This window comes from Alosa alosa, chromosome 9, assembly GCF_017589495.1.
Source record: "Alosa alosa isolate M-15738 ecotype Scorff River chromosome 9, AALO_Geno_1.1, whole genome shotgun sequence".
NCBI lineage: Eukaryota > Metazoa > Chordata > Actinopteri > Clupeiformes > Clupeidae > Alosa > Alosa alosa.
This window is the reverse complement of record NC_063197.1, coordinates 14,241,393-14,268,622: the sequence shown is the minus strand read 5'-3', so window position 1 is coordinate 14,268,622 and position 27,230 is coordinate 14,241,393. Positions and strand designations below refer to the sequence as shown.

Below are 27,230 nucleotides of genomic sequence, written 5' to 3'. Positions count from 1 at the left end.
TCAATAAAACATTTTTGGAATCAGACAGCTATGTCTTACACCAAGTACAATTCACCTTATGAAGGTGATGCTATTTGTAAAATTCAAACCACCAGTCCTACGTTTCTGCACCGCTGAGACAAAAGCACCAACACCAAACTTGCATGCAACTGAGTAGGCCTGTGATGTGAATATGCAAGTGAATGAATGAGCTAAAATATACAGCAATTTTCGTTTTTTTTCCCATACCCATAGCATATTAACATTACCTGACTGCTGTGTGTATTGATGTTGCAGATTGTGATTACAGTCTTTTAGAAATCAATATGAACATGATCTGTGAACAGAAGCACAATAAGAGCGATTAAATTGCTTAATCCAGGTGAAACTATTGCTTAAGTGTCAGCTTCATAAAAATCCAATGAGATGGCATAATTTTCTCAAGTAGGCCTATGTTATGTGCACTCAATTTAAGCAACCACAAACAATTACACATGGAATTGATATCAACTTTAAGGTTGCACTACCATTTTTCATTAACTCTGAAGAAACACCAACATGTGAAGAAAAAAAAACGGTTGTTTTTATTTGTATTCGAAGTGTCTGAATAATAATTATATGCTACTTTATATTCGGTAGCGTAATGAGGACCACTTTGTCTTTACTTACTCCCGTACACTGCAGCTTAAACATTCTGTCAGATGATGGGTCTTATACCTGCCAATAGCTGTAATGTAAGGCCATTGCAAATAACTCATATCGATATATCAACACAGGTAAGATGCATTTCTGGTCGTTATTAATGCAACCCATGACTCGAGAAAATCTAGAAGGTGAGAGGGAATAAAGCTAATTTTATTGTTTACTTCTTACCGACACCGAATAACACGAAAATAGCGTTAATTCTCTGGTGTATATGCAATAAAAGGTACACATCCAAACGAAATAAATTCATTCAGTGAGCTAAGTGTAGGCCTAGAAATAGATAAACGTGCACACGAACACATTATTTTTCATCAAATTAATTTCTGATAAAATAACAAAAAGTCGATATTCAAACAATATATTTTAACGTTTAAACCCATGATGAATTACTATGGTGCCCTCTGTTCAATAAACCTTTATGTTTTGGATCAATATATTGATTATCGATAGAAAGTAAACAATGTGATATGAGAGAAAAATCCAAAATGCATTTTACAGATGAAAGAAAAAAAACTATTTCCATCATATAGCGGCAACAAAAAATAGGCTACCTTAATTAAAAACAACTAATAAATTATTTAAGACTTAAAACGGTGCATTTTTCCATTCTCGACACTCAAATTATATCAAATCACTTTTTTATATCGCGCTAATAGACTACACACTGTTTGTAAAAACTCGACATATACATTCAGGGTGGGATAGAAGCATTTAGTTTCTGTATGGCACCATTTCTTCTTAGAATGTGTCCCAATCGATTGGAATGCAGATAGATTGATTTAGTTCCAGCGCCATGATCAAGGCAGCACATTTCCAAAGGCCCTGAAATAATTAGCTATGCACAGCACACAAATTCTTTACAAAATACATGATTTACTTTGGTGATCTTTGTGCAAGTGTTATTTTTTACAAAGCAAGGGAACTATTAAAAGATTTAGCCCAGATATGTGTATGTCGCCTGGATAAATGCGTCTGCCAAATAAAGTAAAGAAAAAAATGTAGGCTACCATCTGCACTAGCCTATTACGTCTGATAAATTATTTTAGCAAACTCAATTTTGGCTTATGATACAGTTCTTAATAGCTAGAAATACATATTCGACCATGTAGGTTATTCAAACACCGTGATAATCATTAAGAGTGTGTCTGTGAACAGGCGGCCAAAAACATTCCATCTGAATGACCTAACAAGAGCATGCTAAATGTTGTGGCACTCCCAAAGGTCAACTGCCTTTGGCCCTCGTACTAATAAGCAAACTGGATACTTCAAAAACACCGCATACGACTGTCATCTGGACGACAAGGAAGAGTAGGCCTAGGCCTAGTCAATCCCCTTAACAGATAAAAAAAAAATCTAACATCCACTGCGGCCTGATGGCCAGCCAGAGTCAGTAGGCTATCGCAGAAGTGAGTTAGCCTAGTCTGGGGACCTGATCAAAGTGACATTACGACTTAACTTTTGCCAATACACAGATTCAAGTAAATATACTTTGGAATAGATTAGAGGTGATGAATCCATCACGGGGAGTTGCTGGGGCAGAGCTGCAAATGTCCCTCGCTCTCTTTCTCTCTCTGTTCTTATAGAAGCACAGAATCAAACTAAAACCATTTGTTTAGCAGTGTATCACTCACTATGTTATTTTGCCCTGAGTAGCAGCAATCTTGTCACTGTTCATATTCATAATGTAGTCACATCCCCCAGAAATATGAGCAACACTGCTATATGCGGAGAATTGGTAGGCCTATTCTAAGGCTACGGGACTGTATCTAAATCGCCAAAATTAGGGTACACAAAATTCGGTGAATGTTATATTATATAGCCTACTATTTTCGCCTAATGTTATATTATAGGCCTACTAATACATGCATTAGCTGTAGTCTATATGTCCAAAAATAAACTGATAACAATACAAACATATAACAAACAAACAGTGCCATGACAGAGCTTTTGACAACCCCGTGTCAGATGATGAGTGCATCAGTGGGATTTGTTTGTTGTGATTCACCTCTCCCCTTTCATCACACTAAACTTCTGGATAAATCAATGAGTAATAGATAGCTCGTGTGGTGTCCACCAGGGATAGTTTTAATGTGTCAAACAGTGTCCTTTGATTTCGATTGAATTTGAGTAGCACTGTGTTCTTTCAACAGTTAGACATTCAACACGTCTTTGCAAAATGTGTTTATTGGCTTATAATTAGGTCTACACCTAGTTTTCCGGTTTTGAATGCTGTTGTGTAAAGCTCTGATACAGTGCATGCAACAAGAGTATACTTACGTCTTACACAAGTATCTGTAACAATAAACAGTAGGGGCGAGTTTTTAATGAGTGTTACGAACAAAGGTTTTATAGCTATAGGCCTTAATGGCATTACTCAATGCTAATGAGTTGAGCCACCAAAAAGCCTGATATTAATGTGATAAATTATTCGCGCTCCGAGGCATCCTTTCATCGACATGTTTAATATTTGATAGAGAGCCCAACGTTAGGTAATTCTATAAAATTAAAGGGTTAACTTTATGAATCAGGGGGAAAAGTGTGATTGCGGAAAATAGATATAGGCTGGATCTATGAACATTATAGGCCTGGTGCTTGCTTAGCCTACAGGTCCAAAAGTTTTCTTCCAAAATGCGCACGATAATACAAACTTACAAAACTTAAATTATTTTTTGATTGGTGTGACTTGTATGGCTAAAAATATCACTGAAATCAATTCAGAAGTGTGAGGAATAAGTTGATCTCTTTATCAAATACATAAATAATTATAATAAAATAAAATAAAATAAAGATAAGCGAAAAGGACAATATGGCTACGGCTGGGACAGGGATAGGGAGAAAATCTACTCCTTCAAAATATGAACTAGGATAAAAAAAAAAATACAATACATGCAAATGCATGAATAAATAAATAAATAGCTTGTTCACTTTTTCCCACACACTTCAATGTAATGCAACACAAAAGATCCATGTGTCAATTACTCAGTGTCAGACTGACCTATCCATCGACTGGGCTACTGTGCTGGGTCTCTAAAGTAGTATCTATTTTTTTAGTTTTGGCTTGCTGTTGTCAAGTTGTTATATTCTATGTTATAATCATTATCATTATTATGATTAATAATGCAAATAATAATAATAATAATAATAATAATAATATCAATGTTGTTGTTCTGCACATGAATAAGTGAATGAATAATGGGAATGTGAAAATATGAATATTCTAAAAATAACGACTATTTATAAAGATTTCATGATTCAATTTGTATTTGAGTATTTAAGGCTATTTCAAACCAAACGGTAAGACTATTTCACTCGAGGGGGCTCGAGGCTCTCTAATTCCAGTTAGGCCTAAATGAATACTCCCTTGCTTCCTCTCTTACTCCTCGTCTTGGTTAAAACTGGCCATAATTCTGTCTGAAACATGTTTGGAAGACTAGTTAGAATCTTATTTCAATCTTTATACAAACACCAGTTTTTTTCGTTTTCATGCTACAGTTTAGATCCTCGAAGTAGTTTTGATAGGAAGGGATAATACATCAAGCCATCATTAAAAAATGGCTACCCCTGCCCTTAACCACCCTTGTTGCGTTGCCTAGATGTGACAGGGTAGTTCATGATTTATCAAAACAATAGGCTACAAGGGCATCAGCCTGCAACGACAGGCTCTCTCGTACCACCATATGAATGCTACGTTTAGCTTTCTAACTTTAGCTATTTTAACTTTCAAAAGCACCAGGTGGCCGAAAATAAGTTTTCTCTGTTACGAAATTGACGTGGCACCATGTGAAAATATTCATTCCAAAAGATTTCTCTCACCCACGTTTCTGCTGATCTTCCAAGGCCGGGGGTAGGCCTTCGCAACAATGTTGTCCTATGCATGACAGGGAAATAAGGTGTTAGAATAAATCGTTAAACACCAGCATCGTTTTAATATAGAAGTTATAGGCTACCAGATTAGTGGTATTTTCAAACCTGAGGAAATGGGTCTTGGGCTAGCCTACGGTCAGTCCCACGTTGTAGCCAATAATTGGATTTTAATCTCAAATTTAAAGACACGTCAGGCAAATGGCGTCTGCGAGATAGGAAAGAAGACGATGGTGAAATCTTCTCCCCAAAAGTTAGAGCATCTATACAGGTCACTAGCTTTCACATTCCCTCTATGAGCAGAAGCCTGGCGTTGCGCGTGTTTTCCTGTGGCAATATCGACGACTTTGCCCATCAATACCGATCAATTGACACTGATGAATAGCTATTGGTGACCTGAGCTAACGTCAATGGTCAGTATCTTTAACAACTCCAGAATATCAGGGTATGTGCACATTCGTTAAAACTTTACAATTGTGCATGCAGCAAGCATGCCTCTGACGACGTTCAATGATTTAGATAGTGGCATATTTTACAAATAAATATAACCTAGTCTACAAATGCAGTCTAGGCCTACTTACGTTGAATGATGCATATAGGCCTATACGAATATGCAGGCTAGTTTTTGAAGAAAGCATTTCACCAAATGAACACAGCGAAACATTACAGTTTAAATGAGTCCAAATGAGATTTTATGTTGCCACAGCCTAATACAGGCCTACATGTATTTCGAAATGTGCCTTATTCGATTAATAATAATATTAGTGATGTTAGCATGGCAATGTTTGTAGTCTTTTTCGACCACATTGTATGCTTCTAATTGTGGAGTAAGTCAACTCCTTGTAAGTGATAAATTAATTAGGAAAACATTTTGATTGACCCATTATGCCTACCCTACAAAGATCTATGCTTGCGACACAAACTCTCACGACAATCAATGTCGACTTATGTCAAGTCTCTGAAAGGATAGGCCGATGTATTACACAGACCCTGACAAGCCTACATTATCCCTGGAAATCAGAAGAAACTCTTTTTCTTGCCATTCATCTTTTCTTTTTTACATTATGGTATTTTTGGTATACTGGTATACTTGGCCTATTGGTATTTTTGTTTTGATAGGCTATGCCAGGCAATGGTGTATTCAATGGAAATCTGTCCACTAAAACGAAGAACAACAACAAAAAACATTATTATTTAACTATTTAGAAATCCCTCCCTGGCCCCTGTCAAGCACATTTGATATGGAAACGAGTTAAACACCTCCCTTCTTCAGGAATACACTAATAATACACTATACACTATGGGCGGTGGTAGTGTAGTGGTTAAGGAGCTGGGCTAGCGTGCAGTAGCCTGCCTGGAAGTTGTCTGTTCAATTCCCGGACCGTTGTGCCCTTGAGCAAGGCACTTAACCCCAAGTTGCTCCGGGTACAATGTAATTCCTTGTAATATAGCTGACATATGTAAGTCACTTTGGTCAATAAGTGTCTGCTAAATGTAATGTAATGTGCACTATGATAGGTACAGTAGCCTACTCTCTCCTATGTATAGGCTACTGATTTGTCTGTACAGTTTTTTCTCAATAAAATATTACAAACATATTTTCTGGGGCGCTTTTCAAGTCACACAGGTAGGCTATGTGCACTCCTTTGAAAAAAAAGAGAAATGTGACGTCAAGAATTGTCACCCCAAATAGAGCACCGAAAACACAGCGCGCGTTCACATATGCTACCACATCTTGTCGGACTGGTGCGCGCGCGCGCAAACACACACACTGGCTGCCCAGACCTGCCTTGAATAGTGGAGGGGCTTTACGACGAGCGAAGCACACACAGACAGCGCGTGTGCATTGTCGAGAATCACGCCTGGGTCTAGGACCACTGGAAAACGTTCTACGCTACGCTGCCCACGAACTCTATTAGTTCGGACTCTATTCGTATCAATGGCTTGGTTTTGAAATCGTTTACAAATATTGGTCTGAAGAAGAGGAGACGGAGGGCTGAGATAACGTGCGCGCGAAAGAGAGAGGACGAAAGAGGGAGAGAGAGAGAGAGAGAGAGAGAGTAAGAGCGTGAGAGGCAGGGGGTGAAAGGAGACTATCACGATGATGGAACTTACAATGGAGAACATTGGGAACCTCCACGGCGTTTCTCATAGCCATCAAACGGAGGACCTGATGAACTCTCATCACGGACGACAGTCCTCACACAGAAACCTGGTGTCGCACGGGCGCTCGGCGATGGTTTCCAGCATGGCTTCAATTTTGGAAGGGGCTGGAGACTATCGCACGGACCACGCATTGTCCGGTCCTTTACACCCGGCAATGACCATGTCCTGCGATTCCGGAATGAGTTTAAGCAGCACCTATACTACACTAACGCCGCTGCAACACCTGCCTCCCATTTCCACGGTCTCCGAGAAATTTCACCATCATCCCCACCCTCATACCCATCACCATCCGGCTCATCAGCGTCTCACTGCCGGGAACGTTAGCGGCAGCTTTACCCTTATGCGCGATGACCGGAGCCTAGCGTCTATGAGCAATCTTTACAGTCACTACCCCAAAGATATGTCTGGTATGGGACAGTCGTTATCCCCTCTGTCCAACGGGCTTGGGTCTTTGCACAACTCTCAGCAGTCTCTCTCGGCCTACGGTCCTGGGACCCATCTTTCGAACGACAAGATGCTGTCCACGGGAGGCTTCGAGAGCCACGCGGCCATGCTGTCTAGGAGCGAGGATCACCTAGCTCGGGGTTTAGGGAGCCATGGTGCTGGCATCATGACCTCTCTCAATGGAATTCACCATCACAGTCACCCACACTCTCAGGCCAACGGGTCTATGTTGAACGAACGGGACAGACAGTCTGTGGGGGGTGGTCAGGGAGGAGGACCAGGGCAGGTGGAGGAGATAAACACCAAAGAGGTGGCACAGCGCATAACCGCGGAGCTCAAAAGGTACAGCATTCCGCAGGCCATCTTCGCCCAGAGAATCTTGTGTCGGTCGCAGGGAACGCTTTCTGATCTGCTCCGGAATCCCAAACCATGGAGTAAACTCAAGTCTGGACGAGAAACCTTTCGGAGGATGTGGAAATGGTTGCAAGAACCCGAATTCCAGAGAATGTCCGCTCTCAGATTAGCAGGTAAGAAGAAAACTGCTCGGGGTTGTTGTAAATACACAAAAGTTAATAGACGCAAATAAGTATCTACCCCCACACACACACACTCTCTCTCCCTCTGTGTGTGTGTGTGCGCGCGCGCGCGCGCGTGTGAGATCATCAATACCTATAGTAGCATAATAAGAGTACACATTGTTGTTGACATAGCTTGTTTTGAGAGACTTTATATTTCTAAGAACTTCGAATAACTACAGCACTGTTGTGTTGATGAATACGTAATGCTTTTCCGAATTTACTTGTGAAGTCCTAAAGTTCTTTATATTGAAGTCCTAAGATAAATGTTCCATTATGCCACTGCACAATTGTACAACAAATTAATATTCAGATACTTTATGGCATAATCTTAGCAGGTCTATAATAATCACTGACATGATGCAGGAAAGGGACATAGCTATGCTAATTTTTGAATGGACAAAAGTGTGATGTTTTTCATTATTCTTTTTAATTGTGGGACATAGTTTCTGGAGGACATAGGCCTACTCATGCACTGATTTGAATTGATTGTTCACAAAAACACTATCAAATCTACTTGCACATGAAATATTCTACACAAGTTCTGAGAGCTTTGTTCTCTCTCTCTCTCTCTCTCTCTCTCTCTCTCTCTCTCTCTCTCTCTCTCTGTGTGTGTGTGTGTGGGGGCTGCTATTATATGCAGCCTACTACATAGGCATTCCCACATATTTCCCCAAAACAGGGGCCTATAGCAAGCACATCTCCATCATCAGAATAGGCCGATGACCCCCTCAATATAGATCCGTTTGTAGATCAGATCTTAAATACATCTCTACTGACACACAAGGCGCTACCAAACGTCAGTCCTAGCTTGTGTTTGCAGTACATCAGTGGAGAGTTCAATTAACAGGGCATACTGGCATATTTTAGTTCCAGTCAATGCCCTATTGAAAAGCACTTAATGGAATGTAAATTGTTCCTTTGCACATTTACAGGGGTTCTGGTAAATAAAGATTTAAACACTCCACAATTGTCTCTTTAAGTGCCATTGCTGTTAAACCTAATTGGGCCTGAGGATTTTATATCTTCCTCTCCATAATAAAACCAGGAATCCTTTAGGTTGAAACAAGGCATTCTACAAGGTAGAGTTTAAAAGCATGCCTTTCTTTGCCTTTTTTGACATGATGGCTGGTTTTAAAATGGATGCTGGTATTTGCAGAATGCAATATTCAATTGCATATTTCAAACAAGTCTTTTAGGAAATAGAATTGATTTAGCCATAAACTGAGTAAGAATAATCGTGAGTGGTGATTTTTTTATTGAGTGGGAGTTCATTATTATTATTATTATTATTATTATTATTATTATTATTTCTGATCGCTGTGTTTGTTATCGTTGTTACTGCTTTACTGCTATTGTTGTTTAACATAGGCTATAGCCTATCTGCGGTGCTGTGGTCGACCTTCTGCAGTTGGCCATTACACCACCACCATGTGCTGTCAGGTGCTACTATGTGAAATCTGGGCTAAATTACTAATGGCTGAAATATGCAAATTCAGGGAACAACATTTTACTTATTGCATTTAAATTTGCTATTATTCCCTGTGGGAGCACAGGTCTGGGTCGGGTGATTGGGGGAGAGAGGATTCAGAGAGAAAGAGAAAGAGGCTGGCGATACTCAGTCGGCCTCATCAATCAATAAATTCAAATTACTATTCCAAATTCATCACAGTCACACAAATCAATATGGTCGCTTTGCTTGGCTAATGCGAAAACGTTGTTAGTTGTATGCGAACGCTATTGTTCCCTCGTATTAAAGGCGGTAAAATCAGACCATATTGAGGACGTTGACTTTTCGGAGGCTGTCGCTGTCCATGATCTATCCATAAGTACTAAAGTCAAAATGACACCATAGATATTGAACTCTAACAGGACTTTTGAGGATTTGTGTGGAAACCCTACTTTTGGTTATTAACTTACGACGGACCTTTGATATTGTTAGTTGAGTTGTTGTGCCAGGCAGGCCCACCTTTTTGAGAAAATTCAGATATAGCCTACAGCGGCCCATTGCTCATGCTTCTTTTATTTCCCTTAAATTGAATAGGGATAAAATGGGCCTACAATCCCCTTTACCAAAGCGGCTTTGCATTTAAGAATTACTGGTTATCAAATAGCAAGAAAATGTAATTTTAGTTAGCAATAGGTGCTTGTCATGGACATGTGGAAGTCCACCTAGAAAGAAGGTGTGAGCGGAGGCAGTTAAAGATTGCGTTAACGATGAGAAACAATTCGTCTCTGCATGGGAGCTGAATTCTGCACTCCATCTCAATGTATTTGGTCGGGTCAATAAAGCAGTGATCGATAAAGATAGCCAGTGCATCTATCAATTATTCCGGCTCAGCACTCTCTCCCATTGGAGTCCCTCAGAGGGCTTTGGGGGTGGGGGTCTAGGGAACCGAGCAAGACTATAATGGCCAAAACCTCCCCTGTACACCTTTTTTCATCTCCATTGTAATTGATGTTACAGTTGATATGCCGACTGGGCATCGTTTGTGCTGTGCCTCTGACATGACCACTGAAGACTCGTAGATGAAGAATCGTAGATATCCTGGCAAACATACCCACCCACGCAATATCCTAGAGGTTTAGATTCGACTTTACAGGCAGCCATGTTGTATCTAAGATTAATAAGAAACCCATACATGCGTTGTAATTGGCATGCTACAGAGAAATCAGTAGATCACATGAAGCGCTCATGGGAAATCAGACAGTAACTGAAAGATCAAATCCTTTTATAATTTCATATAGCAAGCACCCATTCGCAACCTAGCTGGTAAGCGATACTGTGTCTGTTGGAGATGCCAATTCTGGTTTACTATGTACATGCAGCTGGAAAGGAATTATGGCTAAAGTTTCAACATATCTTACAGTAGGCTAACAGAAATGTTACATATTGCCTCTTGGGTTTGCACAAACCTAAACCTGATATTATAGCCGTGCATCATTGTACCCTCTTCTGCTGACGCACTCCACCCTTGCAATATTTTAAAAAATAAATCACATAGGCCTAAATAACCACGAAAATTGAATGGTGGCTCATCAACATTTTGTGTTATGCAGAGCGATACAGTTTGTACTTAGATACAACTTATGTGTAGTGTATTCCGCGGGTAATGAAACACACGCTTACTGGATGGTGGAGGGTGGAGGCAGACGGGGAATGTGATCGATATCCACTTTAATAATTGATACTCGAACGTAGGCTATACGGACAGTGTTTGAACCATGCGGTTGCAGAGTCACTGTTCGGTAACCAAAGTAAAAAACTCGTGGTAAACACAGAGATAATGTCTCCAGGAGAACTACTACCACAGACCGCATCGCCTAACCTCAGATTAAAACACATCTAGAACAAGTGGCCTAGTTCCATAGGGCTACATACAGCATGCAACCACAACAGATGAAGCAAAAGAGTGGCATATACAGACGCGGTTTCTGTTCGGTAACCTCAGACAATGGATAGGCTTACGTTTAGGTGCATGGGTGCCGTAGCTTATATGTGACCAGGTTATAAAATAGGTCTACGTCTCCATCAAATGTAGGCTGGCTCGAATCCGTATCGATTTCCGCCCCCCCACCCACCCCCTTCTCACCCCTCCCCGATCGCTTGAGCTGAACCAAACAATCCAACGCTCCTGCCTGCCCCTCCCCCTCCAATTCACTGGAACACAATTTTATCCATGAGCTGCCTACCTTCATAAAACATGCCTACTACCAGAGAATGCTTAATACATAGAAGCCTCAAACTTGTACCCTGGAGAAGAAGTAATCAAATGCCATGCGCACCACTCGGTCTCCAGAGTCAGAAGTGGTCAAGTACACGACAACTTGGACATTCACCATTTCACTTATTAAACGAAATTGCACTGGAGCCAATGTCAACTGTGCAACGTTAAATGTCATGGCACAATGGCTAATCTTCGTGGAACACTGCCTCCTTAGAATAGAGGGCTGTGTAGGCTTCTCCGTTTACTCTGTCCCACCTTGCGAAATGGGACAGTAATCACCAACACATTCTACACACCGTTGCTGGCTCAGTGCTGCATAAAATACTGTCTGTTCTATTTCCAATGATCAATTCTTATGCTCCCTTCCCTCCCTAGCCAAACTGGATCGATAAAAGAGAATGACCTTTAAATCAAATTGCTAAGAGACCCAACTGCTCACGAGGTATGCGTCAAGGGGTTAAATTACATTACGTCACCAATTTAAACACTCCTTTTCATCACGAGGAAGTACCAGGATGCATCGTCCTCAGACTGAACGTAAACACATTAGTAATAATCCGCCTTATGATTTTTTTTTTACAGCAATACAAGTGCTGTCTGCATCTCAACGGCGTAGAAGCAACCAAAGTAGGCCAAATGCGTCTGCATGAAACCCAAAAGCAGTCAGGCAGCCATTCAGTCTACCGAGAACGCAAGAAGGTGGATAGGGACACACTATCGCCTGTCATTCACCCTCCAGCCTTCAGATTGATTGATAGATAACCACATCGGCACCTACAGTGTTACACGATCAGCCAACTGGAAAATCACAGTGTAGAACCAACAACCAAAATGTAGTGTGCGCTGCAAGTATGTCACATGTAAATGTGACGTGTAAATGCAAGTAAAGCTGGTCTAAATAAAACAAAAAATCCTGATGTTAATTGTTGTAGGCTATGTGATTCCTTTTGTATATTATAACATTGGAAAAAAGAACAGCTTCTTATTGCGTTTTCCCACCAGAGGATGGCGCTCCAACATAGCACCATCGCTTCCTTCTAAGCACTGCTGAAAGTTTATACATCAACTAGTATCATCAACCTATTTCAGGTTTTCAAATCTCTTGGCTCAAATAATTGCAGACCACTTGCCTTACTTGACTTAACAGGGTTCAATAGACAAACAAGAGGAAATTATCTTAAGTTATACGCTAATTGACTCTTGTGCATGTCTTTAAGCGTTTCTTTTGTCATGACTTTACCCTTTAAATAATCAATAATTATTGATAAAACGTGCTCCTCTACGATATTTACCGAGACTTGAATCTTTGCTTATTCCCGGGTCGTTTAATTTATGTGAAAATCCACTTGGTGCTCTCTACTTGTGAAATATCAGAACGATTGTTAATATAGCTTATTCCTAGGGCCTACAGTGCTAGAAATTCAGCTTTTTAAAAGACATGAATAGGCCTACTATAACGAATGTCGGTAATATTATTAAGAATTAAGATCGACGACGCTCCTATTTTGTATAGTTTGTACATTTTAGAAAGAGAAAGATACATTCGGGTAATATAGTAATCGACATTACGTTGCAGTAGTTGATAAGAGGATATTATCATTTGGAAAATGATCCACTGAAACATTTAGGCCTGCCACTGTTTTTCGCCTTGGCCACTCGTGGCGCGAAAACGTAAGAGTTCGCTGTTCGTCGTGGTAGTGCTGAAATCAGGCTGGGCCTACACCGGGCGTCATGTTCATGGCTGTAAGTGTAAGCGCTGAAGATATGCGTATCAAATCACAGCAAGATGCACTTCGCAAATTCTCGCGGAGACTAGAAAAATATGTATATATCCACAAGTGTGTGTGTGCGTGTGTTTGTGTGTGTGTGCGCGCGTCCACGACCTTAAGTTGTAACAAGAGGAAAAACACACAGCACAAGCCAAAACGTAATTTTGTGCAAAATAATATTCAGGTACTTTCAATTTGAGAAATTAAGTCGCCCATTTTATGTTATATTATTGATTATTTAATCAGCGTCTAATGTTCATATGCATGAATCAATACACTGCATTAATTGCTTTTTGGAAGGGTTTCTGCACAGTCATCGACCAACAAACATAATCAGTTCATGCCTGTGTTGGTGGTTCAGAATGGAGGGAGTAAGTATATTGTTGTCACAGAAAATGGAAAGTTTTATGAATGAAAAATACGTAGATTTAACAAGATACCATGTAGGCCTACCCTACACAGCCTATATTACTGAGTTTTTCCAGATAGCTGTCTTTGTATCGATGTAGGCTAGTTTAGCTTAATATTTTCCAACAGTAATCTTGAAAAGGTATGCTTATGAAGATGTAAAATGAATGTTAGGTTAAGGGAAGTAAATTGTACTGAAATGAGTTTTTAACACGTTAGAAGTGGATTCAATTTGTATTAAAGCTTAATGGAATTAGCTATGAAAAACACAGCCTGAAAACAGAATTTAAAAAGCTAAATATCCTAGTATATTTTTTATATTCTATTGTCACTCTTTGTATGTGATCCTGTGTCCTATGCTTATTTAGGCCTACTTGGTGTTTTACTTTAGACTATTTAGCATATTCTCTTCCCATTTACAACAACACAAGCGGTCCAAATTGCTGAAAGACAGATAAAATAAATATAAATGTTTATTAAAGAGGTTATTTGTAAGGAGCAGTAATCTAAGGGGCTGATTGACTGTCCTAGGGACAGTTCAGTGACATTTCCATATGTGACCATCTTTGATATTAACCAGTGAAACTTAGGTTACTTTTGATGGAAGAATAAACAGTACCAGGCCCTAATGCCTACGCAGCCCACCCCGCGTAGTCTACCTGTAGCTACTGTATATGCAAACCGAGATAACAAAATGTCACAAATTTTAGTGTTAGTATTTTGTAGGCCTATATTCCAGGTTATTATTATATTCCAAGTATTCCAGGCTATAGCAGGATGAGAGAGAGAGAGAGAGAGAGATGACTTGAATTAATATCCCTTTAATTTTGTATGGCCATGATGGCGTTCCATTATTTAGCTGAAGAGGAGTTTTAGGTGTTGTCTTTTGTCTATCTCCATCTTGTTTTTTTGCTGACAACTTCAGAATTAACTGTTCCGAAATCGACCTTTGAGACGATTAGCAGAACCTGTTGATAAAAAATGCTCGCTGTCCCATAAATCACACGACGGAAAAAAGATCAAATCAATATGTTAAAACATGAACAATGCACTAAACTGAGTGATGGCAGTGGTGGTAGGCCTACTGGCCTTAAAACAGAGATGATTGACCAGTGCTCTTCAGTTCAGCTCACTCTTTTTATTATCTGTTAATATTAACTCTCATAATATTAACTCTCAACTCATAAAACAAATGTGTTGAAAACAACTTGCGTTGTTTTTAAACACATCTCTGTGTCCAGATAGGGACAACACAATTTGTGTTGTTTCATTTTTTATTTGTTACACAATATGTGAAGAAAATAACACAACTTGCTTTGTTTTTATAACACATCTCTGTGTGCAGATAGGAACAACACGTTCATTTTAAGTGTCTAGGCCCTATAGTTTGAAGTGTAGAGTGTATAGTTGTTTGACGTTGTAAATGTTGCCTTTATCAGAAATGACTCGAAATCGTGCAATTCCCAATGCTTCTTGTCACTATGATTTTTGTGTTCATGACTTCCTCCTTGTGCCACAGACAGTAAAGCTCGTCGCGAGTGCTGGGCCTCTCGTGCACTCAGAACTGGCCAAACCTATAGGGAATTTTGATCCGACTTATAGGCCTATGTCGCATCTATCAGAAATGTAGCAATTAAATATGTTTCCCAAATCGTGCAGCCCTATTAGAGTGAAATTACTTCTGGATACTTTAAAGAACAGTAACAGTAACAGTACTTTGAAGTAACAGATCAATCTTGCATCCACGCAATACAGATAGAAAAAGGGAGTCAATCTTAAAACAATAGGTAGTCCTAGGCTATATGATTTGTATTTGCAAAATAAACAAATAAATAAAAATCAAACAATTAGGCTAAATGAAAACAAAGACTTGTTGCACATCGCTAATTAATAACGATTATTCGTTTATCTTTATTTGATTTGTTTATCATTTGATAATCACTGATTCTCAAATGATAAACATGAATTATATGATTAATTCTATCTACCATTCTGCACATCCCAGAGGGATGAACCGTGCCAGTAGCTAGTGCATTTATTTGTTTTTCCTTTGCCACGATAAACTGAACCAGTGCTGAGAGGTAAATAGAAGGGGTTGACTGAACGTTTCTCGCTTGCAGCAGGCCGGCCTCAGCGGTGGAGTCATACCGTCCGCACCCAATTTCAGATCACCCCCTCCCTCTCTCCCATCCAGCAGCAGCGCATCGATCCCCGGCAGACTGGTTGGCTGCTCGGTGCGGTTAGGGATCGATCCCCTCCCAACCCCCTCACTTCCCCAGCTGAAAATCACACACACACACACACACACACACACACACACACACACACGTCCAGCACGGCATTCTCATTCAACTTTCACACGCTTTATTTATTTATTTATTTATTTATTTATGTATTTCTCTAATTATTTATTTACCACAAATTAGTATTTCATCATCTGAATCTGATTATTTTATCGGTGAAAGTTCCATTACGAAGTCATTGTGGTTGACACATAAAAAACGATTAAAAATGTGGAAGAAAAAGAAAGCTTCAGATAAACTATATAGCCTATGTCATCAAAAAATAATACAATTAGATAATATATAGGCCTGTAATCCATAATCAGTAGGCCTATTTAAAAAAAAAAATAAGGTTAATTTTGACCATGTGACATGCTAAAATTCTAGCTTCGAACCAGGGGCACAAACAGATCAAAACTCTTGGGCCATGGCAGACTTTTTCGGAGTGTTTTCAGTTAAGCTGGCAGACACTTGTAGGAAATGGGCAGTATATTAGCACCAATTGTCCCCTATTACATTAATCAGCATTGAACTGAGGAGTAGTTAGAGACGGTTGAACCTTTGCGCGCAACCGGTTGCGCTTTACATTGCATTCAACAGCCAGGGAATGAAGACAAAAGAAAACACTCAATATATTTATCATTTATTTTTGCCACTGGGTGTTTTAAATATGGAAGTTTTGCTTTTAGACTGAATTCGTTTTATGTGTAAAAAGAGATTGTTAGGCCAAGCCTACCCTCTGCTGACAAAGTCTATGCTTAAGTAGGGCCTATGCCAACATAAGAAATTGGCTTAGCTTGGACAGCAATACGGTTTATGCGTACTTACATTTGTTTTAGCCTACATTTACCACGTAACTGTAAAACCTCACTAGATCCGCTACACTGAATCGAAATTTATAACCTATTGTCATGTGACACGTCATGTGACAATATTCGCATAATTTCTATTTTAAAAAAAGATGTTGATACACTACCAAGAAAAATGTAGGCCTAACAAATGGCCAAATCACTGTGTTATCGTTTAATTTCAAATCATATTTATCAATGTTGCACAGCCTTGATACTGTAGGCCATAACTTCTAGGCCTACTTCCAAATACCACCAGGCATCCCCAGTTCTTAACATACCAGTAAATCAATTACCTAAATAAGTTATGCGTCTATTTTTTATATTCTGATTCACAATTAATTTAAGGTCTGAATTTAGAAAATAATAAACAAGAGACATTTAACAGCCTCAGTGTGAAGGGTACAATATACAGTAGGCCCAACTGATTCACCACCCCAGTCCAGTGGCTGTGGCCAGACATTTACTGATAACATTTTACCTAACGGACAGCCTACAAACTGAACCAAAGTTGTGTAACTTTGTCAAATATTATTGCATTACCTATAAATCTTTTTTTATTTAAGCCCCACCTCCAAACGCCACATGATTTCACAATTTCACAATATTACAATAAGCCAACTAGGCGATGTTTGCTTAAAGAATTTTCACAAAGACATTGCATTTCATAAAGACATTGCCATCTTTTCTCTCTGTGGCTTGTTTTTGGCCTGGACAAAACATTGCGTCCAAGTGTTAGGCTACCAGCGATGATGGTAGGATAGCTGTAGCCTAAACGGCTAGCTACTGAATAACTTTGATTTGACTTCACCGCTGGACTAATCTCTTCTTCTGAACTTGAGTCCATTTGTGGTCACCCGTTTCCTAGGTGCCGGACATAAAGACATTGGCTAAGCTTTCCTTGGATCCTGCCTGGCCTACTGTTTATGAGTGCTTCTATGTCGCGCGACTCTTTGGGCACTGCAGCTGTAAAATCTGCAATGATCGATTTTCTTTTCTCCACGGCGCGTTTGGTTCAGTAATCAGGGCCCCCTTCCTCACCGATCGATCGTTATTGATCACAAAAACCCTTCGCCTGTAACCTCGGCAATAGGCAATAACGCCCAAACGTTGTGAGAGACACCTGCTGATTGGACCTTGAAATAACAACGGGGTAGCAGTAGGCTACAAGGCAGTATCCTGAAAGCTCTCAAAATGTATCTCTCATTCGTCCTGAATGTTATGGGTGGTCTTGGGGAAAATGTTGACTTTTAAAAAAGTTTTTTTTATTATGAGTATGTATTTTATCTTCAGCGCATTTCTGGTTTGTTTGTGAGCCGAGTGTGTGCTGTGCACTACAGCAGTGTGTTGAGAAACGCTGGCATGATGGATATGGTGGCAGGTTAGATGACCATGGTAAGCAGATTTGACTGCTGCAGGTGATCAATGGGGCTCTGAGTCACTGTAATCAGAAACAGAGCACAGCTTCTCTTCAGCAACACTTGCTCTCTCTGTGCACACGCTTGAGTGTGTGAGTGAGTGTGGTTAGCAGAGATGCAGAAATGGAAAAAAAGTGAAAAGATTTTGAGGATGGAGAAAATATATATCATTTGACTGTGTGTGTGTGTGTGTGTGTGTGTGTGTGTGTGTGTGTGTAAGAGAGAGAGAGAAAGAGAGATGTTTTACATTTTGTAAACAATAGGAGAGGTAGCAGAAACAAAAAAGAAGAAAGGAACATGTAAATGGTAAAATATCAGAATTCAGACTTCTCATAATTTAGTTTAATTTAGTGAATAAATGTTACTATGGGAAATTGTCAGGGATGCACCTAAAGTCAGTAAATTACAAGCACCATGAAACACACATACAATCAACAAACGTCAAAATCAATTTATTTCAGCATGATTTTCAAGAATCAACATCACTATGCTATTCACATCCACAGTTAAGTCAAGGTTAACACAATTCATTGCAATGTTGTGTGAATATTCCACAATGCCTGCTTCACCATCTTATCTTGAGAAATACTGTGAGTCGTAAGCTTGTTTTTTTCTTATAAAGGCAGTTAAAAATACTGGCTCTTAGCTCAATGGATAGACCTCCAGTGGCCTCTGTTTGAAGTCGCAGACTGCAGACCTGCTGGAGGGGATTCAGGCCTCCGTCCCGATAGACAGCCCCCGCCTTATGCCAAATCCTAAAGCAGTCCGGGTCAATATATCTCTCACTTTCCCTTTCTTGCTTTCTCTCTTTCTCTCTAACTCACTTTCTCTCTCTCACACACACACACACACACACACACAGACACACACACACACACACACACACACACACACACACACACTAACACACACACACACACACACACACACACACACACACACACACGCATGCAATACATTCAGGTACACACACACACACACACATACACACATACACATGCATGTACACACATCCTTACACACACGCACACACTAAAGCATGGTCTCTCTTTCACACACACACACACACACACACACACACACACACACACACACACAAAGCTCCCTTTTGGGCAACAGTCACTCAGTTTCCCAGTGCGAGCCCAAACCGCATTAATATTGAATCAAACAGCAGTGTCTCCAACCAGGCTGGAGTGCTCACCGCAGGCTAGCCTCTCGCCTCTCGCCTCTGCTGAGATGGGAGTGTGTTCTCCCCAGGGACCAGGGATGGATTAGACCTAAATCACATTTAATTCAAGGCCGTACAAGGGAGCCAAAGTTGTTGCGAGGTTGGTGTGCGGGCTAATTTTATGTGCAACTAGATGGCACTCTACCGTCTTTATTACAGGCAACAAATCACTGGGTTCTTTTTTTTTGTCGGCCATTTTATTTTTATTCTGGGCCCTCTGTGTCTCGCACTTCAGTTTTATATTTTGGATGTGAAATAAAATGTCTCCTTCCTGTGTCCTGATCACCCCACCCCCACCCCCCACCCCCCTGTTCACAGCTTGCAAGCGAAAGGAACAGGAGCAGCAGAAAGACCGCAACATGGCCCCCAAGAAGCAGCGACTGGTCTTCACGGATCTGCAGCGGCGCACGCTCATTGCCATCTTCAAGGAGAACAAGCGGCCGTCCAAGGAGATGCAGATCACCATTGCCCAGCAGCTGGGCCTGGAGGTCAGCACGGTCAGCAACTTCTTCATGAACGCCCGACGCCGCTGCATGGACCGCTGGCATGACGAGCACCTTGGCGGCAGCCCTGGGCAGCCGGGCACCTCTGCCACCACCTTCTCCAAGGCCTGAGAGGGAGGGGGGGTGCGCGCTGTTGGAGCCAGGCGCCAGGCCTGGTGCTGCCATCGCCATTGCCACTCACTCGAGGTCGCCCATGAGGAGCTGTTAGCAACGTGCTAAACGATTCTCTCCTTCAGTCCTGCTCTTTTACTTCCTCCATTTTGTTTTTCTGTCTCTGTCGGTTGGACTGTTATTATGCGGAATAGAACATAGGTAAATAAGTGTTCAGGACCACACATGGACAGACATTATTTGGTAATTTTGATTCGTTGTTTTGTTTAGTTTTGTTTTTGGTTCGAAGTCCAGCATCATGTTGAAAATCCTACCGACGTGCTGAGATGTCAAGCCTCAAATAGCCTCTTCACTCTGACTTGTTGCTAAAATGAATTCCTTTAAGCATTCCCCTACTGCGTTTGCTCAGCCTCACTGGAATCATGTGTATGTGAGGGCTCGTCAGCAAAAGAGCAGCAATAAGCACCACAGCACACAACCTTCTCTTGTCCCAGGCCACTGTACATGGCACTCAAAAAGAAAGAAAGGAAGAAAACAAACCAAAACAAAACAACAATACAGTTCCCGCAGGAAGCAGTTTTGCCATCCTTGTCACCTCACCACACCCCACCACACCACATCCCACCCATTACCAGAGGTAGCCTATTCTCTGAAGCCCAAGCCATTTCATGGAGGCTCTTTCAGATCATGCACCAGGCTAAAGAATTGAAAATGTAATCGATGCAGACAGAAAGCAAGGGGCCTTGACCCTTCCTGAAGGTGAAACGGAACGCGCCTCACAATGAAGATACTCAGGTCTGCCCCAGTTCAGGTCTATATTTTTGCACAGATGTTGGATAACCTGCTGGGAAGGCGGTCTGTCCTTGCTTGTAAAAGTGAAGCGACTCTGTTCCTCACCATTAGGAAGGTTCCTGAAATAAAAAATACGTCTGTTTCTGTTTGGTGAATAACAATGAGGAGAGGAAGAAAAGAGTGATACTGTCGTTGCTTAATAGCCTCTGAGGAGAGAGAGAATAAAGAGCACACGGAAATCCAGAACATTACACAATCCTCAACCTGCACAGAGTGGTAGTGCCACCTGGTGGCCAAAAGAGGAATGGAAATTTAGCAACGCCAAAGAGACGGTTAATCATTTCCCAGACAATAGGACGAGCCACGTCGGCAAATGTGGTGTAAGGTTAAATCTGAGAAAAAAAGGACTGATGGATAGTCTCTGTGACCTTGTCAATCTTATTTGTGTTCACAAGGCGTAAAGATTAGGGAAGCTCCACAGATGGACTGTAAGACACAAAAATAGTCATGGTAAATTTATTACAATTTATATCCTTCTCCTCTATAGCCTACTTTGGGGCGTGTTATACATGATTTTAAATTCATACTGACATCAACTTTAATATGGAAGGGAAGCTGTAGGTATTTGCACAGCACAAATAGCATCAAACATTGTAATCTATCTGTTAACAACCTTCAAATTATGATTGTCTGACATCATTTTCATTGTATAAATATCCCATTATTATTACTTTATTTATTTTTAAGGAGGACATGTGGTTGACCACATAGCAGTCCAAAAATATTTCAGAAACTAGTGCCAATGATAACTGCCTTAATGCTAATCAGTGATGGTACTGCGTTCACACGACTTCAGCAAGCCCTACCCCTCTTAATGGGCAATGTGTGCCATAGCAACCAACAATCATCTTTAAATGGATTAGAATCTAGCTACTTTTTTCTACGCATCAGAATGTCTGAAAGAAATTAGACAAGGAATCTCAATGGACAGCTGCTACACAGACCACAAGACAAAGGACACCCTTTCAGAAACACAACAAACACAGCGATCGTTCTGTCTTTGGTTCTCTACCTCCTCTCTCATCTCTTTCTTCCTACTCTCTCTCTGTCTCTCTCTCACACTATAATAATGATGCGGGTAATTAGTACCATAGACACAAAGTTTCTATTTCTTGTTACTGTTGTGATCTGTCGTGCATATGTAAGGCACCTTGTTCATAAATTGCAAATGGAAAGACGGATGGACTTTTTTTAAAAAAGGAAATTGACTGGAATGGAAAAAAACAAGTAACAGTGAGACTGAGAAAACTGGAGACCACTGGAAACTTCACATCCCTTCAAGCACCCACAGGTGATGAGGGAGATGGCTTAAACCAGGACCCGGGAGAGGGGCCTAAGGACTACTCGTTCTCTCTCCTCTGTTGCCATGGCGATAGGGCCGAGATGCTCCGGAGACCCCTTCGCCCCTTTGGAGCCGAGGAGAGAGGCGTGTTAAAGGAGAACAGTGCAACCTCCAACTCACCCCTTCTCTTCACATGGAAGAGGAACAGAAGGTTCCGGAGGATACCGCCAGGTCTACACGCTGTCTCCACAGTGGTGCAACTGTAGCATTTTTCTGGGGGAAATTTTAGGTAGATGTACTGTTCTGGTTAGATAGGGCATTGTTCATGCCAAATTGTTGGTAGAGGGAGGTTCACTCGATTTGCTATAAGCATTGAGTTAAAAAAGAAAATGAAAATGAGACAAACAATTTGTGTAACACAATTCAGAAAGGAATCTGCAATGTACATTAGCTTGGAAAAAATGACCTTTGTTTGTAGTGAGAACCAGTGTGGCTACCTCACTGAGCTGAGTGGTTTGTGAAACCGCCACTGATACCAAAGATTTTTTCGACCTGCCGGTCCTAATCTGCCCAGGGGGACACTCACCCCTTCCTCTCCTCCTATTCTGCCCTGGACCGTTACACACACACACACAACATGCACACACACAGACTAACTGACACACAATCATACAGAGGTACACACACACACACACACACACACACACACACACACACACACACACACACACACACACACACACACACACACACACTGCACATGCACACACACGCACACACACAGACTTACTGACACACAATCATACAGAGGTACACACACACACAAACTTACACACACAGCGCAGTCAGACTGCATTTAGCCACATTGAGGGAGGTGGCTGCCATGCAGATAGTGTTGAGTGCCTTTTCCCTTCAACCACGGGTGGGACTGCTCTGGGTTTACTGACAAAACACACACACACACACACACACACACACACACACACACACACACACACACACACACACACACACACACACTACTTACTTACTTTACTTGCCGTAATGGGGAAATATAACACAGCAATCCAAGTGTCACCTCTTAAAAAATGTTTGTTTTTCTTTGGACTTGCCATCTCGATACATCTGAGGAGAAGCACTTTATGATACTGAGAGTCAGTGGAGACTTTGATACAGTCAGTGTATTTGCAAAAGAGCGAAAAAAATCGTCCAAATCAAGTGATTTCAATCAATTTACTCATTAAAAATTGCACCAAATCCCTTCCTTCATTTCTTTCTCTTCATCCTGGCTCAGAGCTCTTTCGCTGTCTAGTGCACCTCTGCGCCTGGTCATTTTGGGCCTCCTCCCAGAGATATTTTTGTAACAGAGCAGGAGTGGGCGCTTTGTGACGTAAACGCTAGAAGTGTATCTATGCAATCCATGGCACAGAAGGCAACTCCAAAAAAAACACAACAAACAAGCTCCCCCTCATCAATCATCACTCCGCCTTTCCCTGTGTTTTGCTATAATACAATCTCTGCATGTCAGTGGTCGCCTATAGGCAAATGGATGTCATTCAGTCCGCCAGAGGTGCCTCATGACCCAGATCTCTTTGCTGCAATGGCCTGTGGTCCTCCATGAGTGCTGATTCCATGTCTCTGTAGGCAAAAGCAATATGGTTGGAGACCAGTTTGCTTATTTTGTGTGACTGTAAGTGCAGCTCATGGATGAATGTGGGTCATTCAGATCACTGGTATGCAGGTTCTCCACCTTTTCCCCTGGGCAGTGAAATGACTCGGCAGGTGTGTGTTGACAATTAATTCTGAAATACCTCAAACCTTTCATGTAAAGTTTATTGTAATTTAAAAATGAAAAATAACAATGATAGTGATTACGACGATAACTAATAATAGTTAGTTTTGAAAACTTGTGACTTGAAGCTTTATACTGTTAAACTATTGTTTTTGGATTTGTTTGCTAATTTTTCTTGTATGTTCTCTGTTTTTTTTCGTTTGTTTGTTTTTTTGCTATGGCATGTACTAACATTTTTCGTCAAGGAAAGACACTGAATGTTTCTGAGAAATATGAAGGGGTGTAAAAAGAAGTGTAAGAAATGAAGATAGAAAGAAAAGTGAGGGTTCAGACAAGAGGACCACACTTGAGGGAACACAAAAATAACAGCTTCAGAAGTTGTCAGAGACTAACTGCAGTTGATTTGGTTTGATTTTCAAAACCATGATTTTAATATCAACCAAAGGAAGAATCTTTTTTTTTTTAAATTCCACAACATTATTCTACAGTTCCATTCTACTTTCACCCTAATGCAAATACTCCTGGTTGTGTTTTTGATGTTATTTTAGAAAAACAAAAAGAAAAATGTCAAAAAAGGAGAAAACACTCCTCTCCTTGGAAAGGGGAGCATCTTTTGTTTTGTTTTGCATGACTATTGTATACTGTACAGACAAACAACAGGAATGACCTGTGCTTTTGTGGAAGAGAAGACTGGAGAGTCAGGGGAGGAGGGAGGGGCAGAGGGTGGGTGGAATTGGGTGAAGGGTTGGGATGGTTGGGTTTGGGATGGTGGAGGGGGTTTTCTTATTTTACACTCATTTCTTTTCTGTTATGTTTTGGTCACTGTTGTTTTTACTGGTTGTGTGTGCATGTGTTGTTGCAACCCTCTCCCCCTCCCCCCTCCCTTGCTCTTTCCTGTTCCCAGTGTGTCTCTTATGTATATAACCGACAGTGGAGGGGGAATGTCGGGAAAGGGGAGGGGTGGGGGGCAGTGTGTGCTAAGGGAGGTTCAAGTTCTGCCACAGAGCTGCTTTAATTCCTCCGCTTTGATCTAATATTAATGCTCTTTTCTTCAGACAGCGTTGCAGAAAGTACATGCCTATCCCATCCTCTCTGAAGCCTGACAACGTGTGTATACTGCTAGTTTACAATGAAGTGCTCATTGATTTGGATTACCAGATGTCCATGCAAAAAAAATCAGATGTTACCAACAATGCTTGGACAAAAACAACACCCCCACCCCCCTACACCCCCATCCCCTGCCCCAACCCACCGACCAGTAATGCTACTACTGTCAAACACCATAATGTGTCATTTCTTTTCCCTCTTGAACTGAAAGTTGTGAGTCTGCCTGAAGTCAAGAAAAGATAAGACCCCCTCCCCTCCTCATCCTCCTCCTCCTTCTCCTCCTCCTCCTCCTCCTCCTCCTCAGTCACACTGTGCTCTCCCCTCTTCTGTTACCTGTCAATCAATCAGAACCAAGTGTCTTTGTGATGGTAGAAGACAATCAGTTTCAAAACAAGAAAAAAAATGGAAACGGTAGAGCAAGAGAGAGAGAGAGAGAGAGAGAGGACAGGACTGGCCAGCGTGAAGGGCGCGAGGGAACGGAGAGGCTCCGCACAATCAGCCCACAGCTAAAGCCAAAATCGTGTCACGCACACTCCGTCTTAAGCTCACACACACACACACACGGGGCCGCACACACTGCACAGAAACATCAGCACCGGCAAACACCGCACCCTTTCCCCCTGCCCACGCGCAGCACTATTTCGGCTTCTGATCCGAGGCTTCGTCGGTACAATCATGCAAAGCCAAACGTGACAGGCCAGCCACCCACAGACATTCCTCCCATCTAGAGCGGTCTCTCACTGCCACGAGATAATCCCCAGAGGAGACAGGGCGGTCCAGGACTTCCCATCACCTGTCTCCCATCCCAACACCCCACCCCCTCACCCCCGCCGCATGGTCTCCTGCCGATCCACCCAGCCCTGCTAGAGAAAGAGAGAGAGAGGATGGCACTAATGTACCCAGCGGCTGGATGCTTTTGCACAGAAAACTATGCAAAATACCTGACCCTCAACCCTACTGTATGCTGATGGGTCAGTGTGTTTAAACACCTTTAAGCCCCTTCCCTATACCCCCCCCCCCCTCCTGCCCAACAAACCTCTTTCATAAACCGTTCTCCATATTTCGTCTCACTTTCTGGTGTCTTGCCTCCATGGGCACTTAAGGTGCTGCCTGCAAAAGGGTGCCTTCATCCTGGGATACTGGAAAAGCACTATAGCGTAGTCCCGCAGGTGTGGCGGACTGTGTTTTTACAAGCCTCCTGACTGCTCTGCTCAGAGATGGGGCTCGCTGCCTGCGGCTCTTGTTTTTTTTTATTGTAATGAGTGTCGTGCTGATGTGCAGGAAATACAGTGTGGCCATGCCCATGTTTATGGTTACATGGCAGGGGCTAATTTAAGTTGCAAACACAAACACACACACACACACACACACACACACACCAGCGGTACAGCTCAAAGGTTTCACACTTCAGTTGATTGTGATTGGAGTGCATTTAGCTGTTTGTATGCAAGGCACTGTCAAACCAAAGACCAGCTCACATACAAATATGTGCAAAGAGCGTATGCACAAGCACACACACAATCATTAAACGTGTACACAATGGCATGTGACGGAGCTACGAGGGCGTCACTCACATTGTTGATACCAAAGACTTAACCTCTAGTATGACAATCCCACCAGAGATTCGGACTTATCCGGGCTTCAGCGGTACAGCTCAAAAGGTTTCACACTTCAGTTGATTGTGATTGGAGTGCATTTAGCTGTTTGTATGCAAGGCACTGTCAAACCAAAGACCAGCTCACATACAAATATGTGCAAAGACGTATGCACAAGCACACACACAATCACAAACGTGTACACAATGGCATGTGACGGAGCTACGAGGGCGTCACTCACATTGTTGATACCAAAGACTTAACCTCTAGTATGACAATCCCACCAGAGATTCCGGACTTATCCGGCTTCCAGGGCTGCCCCCATTATTTCTGTATGCAGCGCATTAATATTTCACACACGTACGCACATATCCAGACACACACACGCACACACACACACACACACCTTGGCCTTGGCTGTGTGAGACAAAGCGAGCTGTGGGTGAGAGCCTCTCTTCCCCCTCCTGCCACAAGGGGGAGCTGGAGAGTCAGTGGAGTACTCTTTGTGTAGCTAAAGATGAGTTGTTGAGATGGAAATTTTGGAGTAATAACTGTTACAGAAAATAGAAAAAAAAAG

The 27,230-nt window shown here is 41.6% G+C and overlaps 1 protein-coding gene across 1 annotated transcript; it reads left to right on the top strand.

The window, feature by feature from the left end:
* The first annotated feature begins 6,374 nt into the window (after nucleotides 1-6,374).
* Nucleotides 6,375-22,831, top strand: onecut3a (one cut homeobox 3a). The gene is made up of 2 exons (XM_048251576.1): nucleotides 6,375-7,682; nucleotides 19,730-22,831. Exons 1-2 carry the CDS (start codon nucleotides 6,647-6,649, stop codon nucleotides 20,023-20,025), a joined length of 1,332 nt encoding a protein of 443 aa, XP_048107533.1. The 5' UTR covers nucleotides 6,375-6,646; the 3' UTR covers nucleotides 20,026-22,831.
* The last annotated feature ends 4,399 nt before the right edge of the window (nucleotides 22,832-27,230 follow it).

What these genes read in the sequence shown, in the direction of transcription:
- onecut3a (XM_048251576.1), top strand. Translation starts at nt 6,647, where the DNA reads ATGATGGAACTTACAATGGAGAACATTGGGAACCTCCACGGCGTTTCT. An exon ending in GTCCGCTCTCAGATTAGCAG is followed by an intron (nt 7,683 to 19,729) that starts GTAAGAAGAAAA and finishes CCCTGTTCACAG; the next exon opens with CTTGCAAGCGAAAGGAACAG.